Below are 11,169 nucleotides of genomic sequence, written 5' to 3'. Positions count from 1 at the left end.
TCTTCCTCGCGGTCCTGGAGACGGAGCCACAGTCTTCCTCGCGGTCCTGGAGACGGAGCCACAGTCTTCCTCGCGGTCCTGGAGACGGAGCCACAGTCTTTCTCGCGGTCCTGGAGACGGAGCCACAGTCTTCCTCGCGGTCCTGGAGACGGAGCCACAGTCTTCCTCTCGGTCCTGGAGACGGAGCCACAGTCTTCCTCTCGGTCCTGGAGACGGAGCCACAGTCTTCCTCGCGGTCCTGGAGACGGAGCCACAGTCTTCCTCTCGGTCCTGGAGACGGAGCCACAGTCTTCCTCGCGGTCCTGGAGACAGAGCCACAGTCTTCCTCGCGGTCCTGGAGAGCGGTGTTCGCCTCTCCTCATCCTCTGCCGGCCCCGGCTGAGCGTCATGCGAGATACACTTTTTCACACTCTTACTATGCTCAACTGTGTCAGAAAGGAATCAAAGCATCCTTTTTATAGTTTGAGAACTGAATTTTGAGGAAATTTGAGCCATCTGTGTTTCAGAATATTATTTAGCTCTTGCTAAATTTGTGAAAGTTGCTGTACATCAGTGCTAATGTTTCTGTCTGGATTTCTTCTTTGAAGAAGTTCAGTATGGTAAGACAGTAGCATCCCTCGCTGATCTGAACACGTCAATGCTTCCGAAAGACAGAATGGAGAAAAGCAGGAGCCGCCAGAGAGCTGAATGCAGCATTCTTAGCTGTTCTCATGATAAAAGTGTTATTACACAACAAAGAGCCTATAGTCTAATGACTGTGGTTGTTTACACCGAATGCTCACTTAATCCAGCAGATCTTGTAGGCCTGGCAGCTTACAATTTACCCCCACTTCAAAGTCAAGGAGCAAATCACCGCTAATGTCGCGGAGTGACTCTTCAGTCCTTTATGCGAGCTGCTTTCCAAACAGATCCCACCCACCATATGTATAACGACGAAACGCTGCGTTTACACTGTAGATTATGTTCGACGTCCAGTTGATGAATTATTGTAAGTGGCTGTTTTATCGATGTGTCAGTTTGACAGACCTGCCACCTGAAATATATCGAGGCTTTTCCCAACTCAAATGAAGAACAACTTCCTTGGGTCTGGATGTGGCTGTAAGCTATTTAATTAGAAAGGACTCACTGTCAAAGTCATGCCACTTTGTCTCTTATGTTTAAAATCAAATTCTCCCGTGACTCTTTAGCACACAGTACAGAATTTTCCAGACCTTATTTACAGTACCTCTCTGCTCTCCATTATATCTCACCCACAGTGAGGGTACGTGATATACTTCAGCTCCGGGTTTGAACTGCATCCCTATCCTGTGTCACAATACTATTGTTACAATATTGCAGAATACATTGCAAAGGTAGTTATTTACCAGATCATTAATGCCACCAAAAAATAAATGAATTGGTATGTTTCGGTATCAGTTATTTAAGACATGTTGCTGTTCCTCAGGTGATGTCCTGCATCTTGAACAGATTGCTCATATTGAAAAAAAAAGTATTGATTTCTGTGCTAATTTGTTTTGGAAATCTGTGTGGGGGGGGGGGGAAATAAGCTTTTGCCTGGAAATCATATTTTTTTGTTATCTCGGTGTTGACCAAATGAAACCGAAATCTGCTGAAAATGACACAGAGTCCTAGTGCATTTTACACGGTAAAAGCACGATAAGAACGGCGGCCTGGGTTCACTCCCGGGTCACGCTCGCTGCAGAGACGTTGCCCAGAAGCTGACGGCGTGTTACCCACAAGTGTTACTGGCTGAACAGATGCCACGCAAGTGTTATAGTGGGTGTCAGACAGGAGTCTCTGAAGGGGAACCCCCTCACGTGAAAAATGTATTTCATTATAAAGGCTGAATTATTCTCAATTTTCAGTGCAATAAAAGACCGTGTCTGGGGTGTTATTGAACTGTACAATCCTCTGATGAATTACATTAATTATTTTGTTGGTAAACTATTTATCCTGGCTTGAGGACTAAAACAGCCCCCGATGGCACCCTGAGTCATCCAGGACCAGCTGATCTGTTCAGCATTGGGGCAGAGGTGGGGGCATTATGGGGGCAGACAGGCCTCTGGAAAAGCCACCCTTAGTGACATCACATCTCATCTTTGTCTTCTACCGTATTATATATTCACAATTACAGCAACAGCCAGGCTCAGATTAGTCATGTTAGCAGGGAGACGAATAATTCCTAGGGTAATAATGCTGGAACTTTGTGCTTGATGTGTACTGTAAATCGGGGAAATTATTCTTCATATACAGTAAAGAAACACAGCCGTGAAAGACAGAGTAGCCTGTTAACTCCAGAGGTGAACACATCACTTCTAAGATGTATGCGTCTGTAAAGCTGCTGTTTACAGTGACTAAAAAATAGTCATAGGTGTGTATTAAGTTTGAAGAGTAGTGTTTCAGTATTCACTGTGTTACTGGGTATAACTACAAATTCATTTATAGCACTGGTTTTCAATCCAGTTCCTGGTAGCCCCCCATCCCCCGAATGTTTTCTTTCCATCCCTACCTTGATCAGGCTTATATGGTCCTTAATAGGCAAATAAGGAATGTGGCAGGTTGAAAGCAGCTTGGGTTGGAATGAAAACATTTTGGTGCTTGGGACACCAGGAACAGGATTGAGAACTGCTAATTTATAGGGTTATTCTCTGAAGAGAGTTTACCGCCTCTGATCCGAAACAGGTGTGGATACAGATTGCAATCCAATCACAAACCGGAGTCAATTGTAATTAACACAGACGGTTCATTTTCTCTCCAGGTTCAGATGGGAATCTCAGGTAATGTGTCTGGGGATTTTCCCCCTAAAGACTTAAGGCACGGAAGAAGTGTTGACGAGGAATACCATCGGAAAACGGGGAGCCGCCGTCATGGCAGAAAGTGCTGAACCTCAAACACCCAGCTCTCTCTGAGAAACACATGGCCTGATCAGTGGGACGGAGAATCGAGTTTAAAAACTGGCTTGGAGTGTAATTATATTTCAAGTTTTAAACAATGAGCCCAATGCTGAATGTAATTTAGAGAGGTAAAATATTCACAGAAAAGTAGGACCGCACTTACTTAGCTGGAGACAAATCTCCTATTAATACTGATGCCCAGTGTAATTTATTAAAAGGCTTTGGGGAGCGTGTCGCTGACAGGGATCCCTGTAAAGTTCCCTTCGTTTCATCCCCTCACTTGCACTTTCATATTACATCCATGGGGTGGTGATCAAGGCAACCTTTGGAGCCCAAATGCGGAATGCACCTTATCTTGCACAGTTGGGGGTAGGGCAAGGGCAGAGGTGTGTGTGGAGCGTGCAGGGGTGAAGTTAAGGGGGGGGGGGGGGGTGTGGTGGTTTATCACAAAACATTCTTCAAGGAAGGGGAAACATAGTTTTGAATAAGTCTACATTTAAATTGGCATGAAGAAGTATGTAGCTGCTGTAAATAAAACCTTCACCTTCAGGACAAATGAAAATGCTTCAAATTGCAAACTGTAAAAGAAAAAAGTTTCTATATCAAAGTGAAAACAAAGTTTGGAAAAAAAAATCAAAAGCAAAATCAAAATACAAAGTTCATATCTGCATTTTGTATAAATATTTATATTTGTCCAGCAGTAGTGCATCCTTAATATGCATCTGTTTGAACATCTCCTGATTCATTCTGTATGAATATTTAGTCAGTATGAATTCTTCAGAACAGCCAAACACAAGGAGGCAGCTATGTGAGCTCGTGTTCATACTTTATTTGGCTAATCCGGGCCCTTGGCAGCCAGGAGTCTGTGTGGAGATGCATTAATTGTCATCTGGCGAGGTCCTATTTGCCGTTTGTTTTCCCCTGAAACAGAGGAGCGGAGTGGAACCTTACTCTGCACGTCAGACTCGATCCCTTATTGTGAAAATTAGATATCGGCACAGCGCCGAATGAAAGCAGAGCCAGTCATGTGCCGCGCGGTTTGAAGTTTGATCTTGTATCTTATTCCGCTCAGGGCCATCATCAGTGCAAACACGCAACTTAAAAACCCATAAGAGGCAGCTCAGGAACCACTGGCAGGCGGCTGACTGGCTTGATTTTAAATTCAGGAGCTGAAAGTCAAATCTCTTCAATTCTTAATTCAAATAAAACACTCAGTGCCGAGCTTTCAGGCCACAGTAAAATGAATATATTTGTGTTGTAGAGAATGATAATACATTTTGTGTCATGCTGTTTGTGGATGGTCATCAATGGTGGCTGTTTCACAGTTTTCATAAGTTAAAATTAAAATCTGGAGTTGAAAAATATGACAAAATTCTGAAAAAATGGAGAAACACATTGCATAATTATTTTTTTAGAAGAAGGGATGTTTTCTTATCTACACCTCACACAAAATGTTAGCACTCAAAAATATTACCATAAACTAAAAGCCAGTATGATGAAGCACAGCATCTTATTCTTATGATTTAGATCTTCGTGTTTATACTTTTTTTTTCTGTCGACAATAACACAACAGTTCAGTGCGCTTTGCAGACCCGCCTAACAAATAAATGATCGTGTTATTATTCTGCGTAGCGAACACACTGTTATTAACAGTAGCCTCATGGCCTGGTTGTGTTTGATCTATCACTTTATGAATTGTTTTATTTGGTAGAATAAAAACATAAACATGTAAAAAAAATCAATTGCTAAAAAGTTCCACATGGAGTTGTTTTGGAAAAGTGTCGATTTTACAAGCTACCATTAAAGCCTTATAAAAACCAAGTGTACCAGGTTCTCTGCATCAAGCCAAACAAGTCCTTTTAAACATGTAAATGTATGTGTTCTGTTGCCCTGATTTATACATCTGGAAAGACCCCAAACAGCATCCCATTCAGGGTGCTAAATCACATCCAATCAAAAGAGTTTTCCTGTGCTATGATTTTATTTGCATTTGATAACATGGACCAGGGATGATCAGACAAAGGTCTCCGAAGGGTTGTAGATTGTTACTCCCTTCCATCAATTTATTATGTCAATTATAGCTGAACCCTTGAGTTTCACTTGTTAACGAGCCCCCCCCCAAAATGGCAAACACATTACCCTGAAGGTTGCATTACGATTTGGATGCTATCCACACATTAGATGTGATTTAGGCCTGGGAAAATAAGCTGTATTTTAACACAGAAAGAACAGAACTACTTATCCTACCAGCAATCAGATATTTTTAAAAGTAATCCAAAAATCCTACCTACATTATTTCAGTTTAACATCAGTGTTAACACAGAAGGAGTTCTTTTTGCAATAAAGTCCTCTGATGTCTCTGAATTCAAATGTAGTGTCCCACAAAGCTCTATTCTTAGACCGCTGTATTTTAAATCATACATCCTTTGTTATCCAGATGACAGCGAGCTCTGCTTCTATAAAAGAAGAATATTTCTGGGAGAGCATCCAAATAAAGATAACGTCAAGCTGCGTTCCGATAAAATATGACAGTTTACACTTTTATGTTTTCTGATTAAAAACACCTCTAATGACTTAAGTATAGTAAAGTCATTCCTCTAATTCATTGAGTCTGTTAATTATGAAGAACTGATATCAAAAATATGATTACCCTAGCCTATTACTTAGTACTACTACACAGAATAACTGGGCAAAATTAATGGCAGGACTCAAACCCAGTTTGAAAACATTGCTGCTAATTCAGAAGATACGCTTCCGCTGGGTCATCTAAAAAATCTCTGCGCCCTCTGTTATATCCTACCACTGTGTGCTGAGCACTTACTGTCTTGTTCTTGCTTAAATCGCTAAGAGCAAAGCAGGTGGCAGACCGTCGTGCTGAACAGTCCGCCGTTAAGCTACCGTGTGCCAGGGCCTGCGTTTTGGCAGACCCCAGATAAGGCTAAAGGCTGCCGGTTAAAAAAGGATCGCCAGCGAATTTGATAGCAAAGCCTGTCAATCCTCTTACGTGATTAATGCTACGAGTATCTTTAGAAAATAACACTGAGGTACACAAATGTCGCACCATCTGACACCCCTATGAACAATAACGAGCGTCTCAGCGCTGGCTTTGTTCTAGAACCCTCCATTTTCTCTTCAGGCCACATTTACCCCACGGAGGCTCGAAGGGAGGCACATGGCTCCGGACAGCTAGCCAGAAGATTCCAGAAGCACGAGCCGCTCTGCCACGCCGGCTTTGGGGATTCCGTTTGGGATGAAGGGACAGTGTCACCCACCATAAAGGTCGGCACTATATAAGTGTAACATTCTGAATAGAATTTGGAAAATACGTCATATTTACTACGTAACTGCTAAAATTCCCTCTATAGATGTTTAGATATTTTAACATGCAAAGTGGACACCCCAAAAATATTAATAAATAAGTATATAAAATAAAAATAATTATGTGGACTGTTATGATGTTAATTTACCTTAAGGTGAATATTGCTGAAAAATAAAACATACAATATGAGTATTTAATCTCTTGTACATAGCAATCATACTCAAACTATTCAAAATGTAGGAAAAAGGGTAATTGACAAAAATCCATGATTTGAAAATTCATTAAAATATTATACTAAAATACTGAAATCTTTAATAACAGCTATTACTGTTGAATCAATTATTATAATTATATTTAAGGAGCAGCTGAATGCCATTAATAATTATTATTACAGGCAAAGCATATATATATGTAGAACATAACAAAGGGATTTGATTTTTTAATTATTAAAGTACTCCTTTACATGTCTGACCATTTCCTAAGGCTTATCCTGGGGCAAAATCTCATACTGTGCCTTTGCTGGTAAATGGTCCTCAGAGAAGATCTAAAGCTTTGTTCTGTCTTCAATTTAAGAAAGAAAAAAAAACATTATTGTAGCATGCATTTTGGGGTTTAATGCAGCCTCATTATGATGTCAGGGAACATGATTAAAGGTATGTGCGCAGTAATACAAATTAATCCAGACAGGACGTATTGTTTTCATTTGCCGTACATGCTGGAAGCACCGAAGCACATTTTACTAAATCTCTGAGCAGACATAATAAAAATATTATTTGTCAAATGTTAACATCAAAAACTGCATTTCAGATTTACCAAACATTCCGGTGAAAGCCATTTTGTAAAAACGTGTCAAAAATGTCATCGTTTTCATTTTAAAACCCATCATTATCATGAAAGCTCATGCTAGAAGATAATGATGAAATTTCAGTCCGTGGAGAGAGCTGACTATCTTAATCTAACCTCTGCAGTGCCACAGAGCAGCTGCTTGCATCCGGTCCAGACTGAGGACACAGTAGCACTGAAATGCCTATTATATGGTACAAAATTATATCTATGATTCGATGCATGAGAAAAAGAAAAACCCAGAATCTTTCTGACTCTGAAACGATCCTGTGCTCATGATAGCACCAAAAAATATTATCACTTTGCCCCTCTTTGGAGAATTTGCAGGGTGTGACCTTTAATCAATACAAAATTGACCAAACTAGCACAATCACTGTTCAGACGTGTTACTGACTAGCAGGAAAAACATTAGAGCGGGAAGTCAGCAATGGGAATACTAATGAATATTTGTGCACTGGGCTACGAGGAGCGTTTTGGAGCAGACCTACTCAAAACCAGTCCTCTACCATTGCAAAAAAAAACGTGCTTTTGTCTTACAGAGGTGCTCCGGTCATGAAATCTTCGGCACTGTCCTTTCTCAAGAATTCAATGTCAAAATAAGGGTAATTGCTTTTGCCCGGTAGGAGCCTAGAGCCTGCAGTGGACGAGATGGGAAATCAGAGCTCAATGGAATAAGTGATTTTATGCCCAAAGTGGGATATGATGGAAAAACATGGAGGGAAGCCAGCGAAGCACTGGGCAGAGTGCACCAGTAACGATCTTCCAAACTTTTTACAGGACGATCGCTGGGAGTCGTGGAACGGCAGGAGGTCGCTTCCATTTCCAGAGGCCGCCGCCCCGTCCAGGTCAGCAAAATGGCGGCCCGGACCCCACGTGCTGTGACCATAGCGGCCGTGAGCGTGGGCCGTGAGCGTGGGCCCTGAGCGTGGGCCGTGAGCGTGGGCCCTGAGCGTGGGCCGTGAGCGTGGGCCGTGAGCGTGGGCCCTGAGCGTGGGCCGTGAGCGTGGGCCGTGAGCGTGCCGCGGTCAGGTTTGGGCAGAGCCCGGATCCTCTACACGGCCCCCTCTGTAAGACACGGCAGAATGATAGTGCTGTAATGCGTGCGATGAGTGACAAATAAACGAGGAAGTGGCACAAGGCTGCGTGTCACACGGAGGCCATTTTACACATCTGTATTTGAACAAAATATTCAAAATAAGGAACATTATGCAAAAGTGGTATAACGCAGTAAACAAAATTAAAACTATCATCTAGGTCATAATGTGTAAGTGAATAAAATCAATGCTAAATACATTATGGCTGTATTATTACCCTATATTTTAATAAATGTTTATCTATAGACTGCACTATAAACCTTACTGTTTAAATAATAACAGGGGGATTATTTTGACACTGAAAGACCATATTCACATTTTAACTATTTGTTTTCTTACATATAACCTAGGATAATGGGGTAATTAATTACATTTATTTATTTATTCTGAAAAAATTCATCAGATGTACATTTTAAGGAAATGGGTTACTAAGGAATACACATAGGTGGGATTCTACTCTTAACATACATAAATTACTACTAATAATAACATAATTATCATATTATATTTTATCATTATTGGCAATAGCAGGTAGTCAAATCAAAAGCCAGAATATCAAAATACAATAACACTGAAAAAACGTCACAACTGCCAACTATGAAAAATGCAAGTAACAAAATATACTTATGATTCTGGTGGTGGCAATAACATTTTATGGTTGTTGCTATAATTCTGGTATTTGTAAGGGAAAATGCATTTGAGGCACATCTGTTAAACACTAAACAAACAACTTATGAGTCGAAAAATAATTCGTATTGTTCATGTCTTTAACAGTCAGTTTGTATTACAATAGCAGTTAACCCGAGAACCGTAACGTTGGCGTATGCAGCCTTGATTGCGAAACGTTGCCACGCTAAAGTCCACGTGTGCGTCTGAAGGGGCGGGGCCGTCAGCACGCGTAACGGTAGTGATCACATGTAAGAGGCATGGCGTTTGTAATGAAGGAGCTGGCAGAGAGCCTATTAAACATATCGCATGACAAATGCCCATGTTAACAGTTACGCACAGAGATGCACAGAACCCAGAGAGTTAACAGTACAGTAGGGAATTTGTCAACACGATTTCACTTTCAAGCCAGGCTATCATCAAGTTTGTTCCTACAAACTTTCAGCGAAGGACGGGACCGCCCCGTGTCGCGATCAGCTGCTTTAGTCAATCACCTTCCAGACCAACTCAATCTACTGTATTCAACATCTACTGTAGAATGGAGAAAGAGTTTCCTGGCATTAAATGCTGATAATGTGAAAAATGTGAAGAAAAATATCTCTGAGATGAAACCTAACATTTCAGTTATGTTTTGTGACTGATTAATCTAGTAGTTTAATTTTAAATGTTCTCAATTTCTATTACACTGTTGCATTTTTCGAGCATATCTTGAAATAGATTAAAATAAAAATTGTTCCTATCACACGTATTACGGCTCTTCTATTTATTAGACCCAGATGATCTGGGCCTATGTGTCCTGCTTCACAGGTACAAACGGCTTCCTTTTGAGGCTGGGTGGGGTTCTTCTTGCTTGCCTTCATTTTAAACCGCAAACAGCCCGCATATCTACCCAAGCACTTTTGGAAATTTCCTTGCTCACTGACAATAAGCTGTTTACCATATGGTCGGTTCATTCCTTTATACGTTTATCATCTTTAACATCGATTATAGATATCATTGTTTAGCAGCGCGTGTACGTGGCATTTGTCTGTTTTGAAACACCAGAGTGCGATCCCCGAATGCATCTAAAAGAGGAAGAAAAGCTGGAAATATTCTATCCCTTGTATTTCCATCTATTCTCTCGGCTATTGACAGGCTCTCCCTTCGCGCTGGCATGTCAGAAGCTCTCTCTAGCGCCGCTAGTGGACAATCAAACCAGCACACCCACCTCAATCGGAGACCCGCACATACATTTCATACTTCTACTGTAAAATACACCACTCGGCACAGTCTCACTGCTCTCTATTCATTTAGACCAGCTGCAAAATAATCGCGCTGTTCAGGTAGCACATCTACCATAAAACATGGAGTCTCCTCCTGATCCAGCAAGCGAGACGGGAAACAGCGCCACGGAGCCGGCTACCCCTGGCAGGGAGAACCCGGTAAACCTGGAGACTCTCCGGAAAGCTGAACACCAAGCCCCGGTTCGGAGGCAGAGCTGCAGCAGCACAAATCGAGGTAAGCTTGTGAGTGCCTGGGCTGCACATGGGAAATATTGACGGACAATTGCACCAGCATGGTCGGCTATTTAACTTCAAAGTGCCTTGGTACGTCGGAGGTTTTGAATGAGGAATGAAAAGGTCCCTAATCCCGTGTACTTCATGGGATCGAGTTAGACCCACGCACGACAAAAGTTTCTCGGGTGTCTCTGATATGTTTCGGTTGGCTAAGCAGTGGCATGAACTGTAGACTTTGACACACAATTGACAGCTCCAGCCATTATGGTGGGATACAGAAAGCTGGGATGGCAAACGAATACATTTTACATCAATTTATTGTCAGCTGAAATACAAAATAGCACTGTCACGCATTTCATAATTATCTGAATTAGGCTAATTACATTTAAAGGTTGCACCAATATCGTTAACCTTTTTTGCTTCTATTTTAGCAAATCATTTTATTCTGCGAGATTGGGAGAAGTGAACTTCGGAAAAGTGTGACCGAGGTCTACCTTTTGGAAGTTATATTAGCGTCTCACTTTTTCGCATTTTCATCCATATTTCATACCTATATTTCTGCAGGCCTGCAGAAAAGTTAAAAAGCAGAATTATATGACTGTAAGCAGCCGCGTTTCCAAAGCGTGTGTCAGCAGCATGGAGATTTAGATGATCTGCCATCGCACCATGAGCAGAACAGGCACCAGGCACATTTCAGACATATAGTTAGGGAGCAGATGACAGCTGACGGACGACGAGGCTGTCGGTGCGCCGAGGGTGTGTCCGTCTGCTTTGGGTCTGTTCTGCATTTTTACTTTATTTTTTCATATTTCGCTGAGGAATATGGCTGATAGAGCGCCGTCGGTGTTTTACAGTAC

The 11,169-nt window shown here is 41.7% G+C and overlaps 1 protein-coding gene across 1 annotated transcript in view; it reads left to right on the top strand.

The window, feature by feature from the left end:
- The first annotated feature begins 9,987 nt into the window (after positions 1-9,987).
- LOC111846919 (nuclear receptor ROR-alpha A) overlaps positions 9,988-11,169 on the top strand; it is a 175,675-nt gene continuing 174,493 nt past the window's right edge. Inside the window, exon 1 of the mRNA XM_023817656.2 lies at positions 9,988-10,313. Within this exon, the coding sequence (XP_023673424.1) occupies positions 10,160-10,313 (154 nt within the window). The 5' untranslated portion in view covers positions 9,988-10,159. The remainder of the gene's footprint in view (positions 10,314-11,169) is intronic.

The sequence above is a fragment of the Paramormyrops kingsleyae genome, chromosome 11 (assembly GCF_048594095.1).
Source record: "Paramormyrops kingsleyae isolate MSU_618 chromosome 11, PKINGS_0.4, whole genome shotgun sequence".
Taxonomy (NCBI): Eukaryota; Metazoa; Chordata; class Actinopteri; order Osteoglossiformes; family Mormyridae; genus Paramormyrops; species Paramormyrops kingsleyae.
The sequence above is the reverse complement of the archived record's forward strand: the minus strand, read 5'-3'. Positions and strand labels throughout refer to the sequence as shown.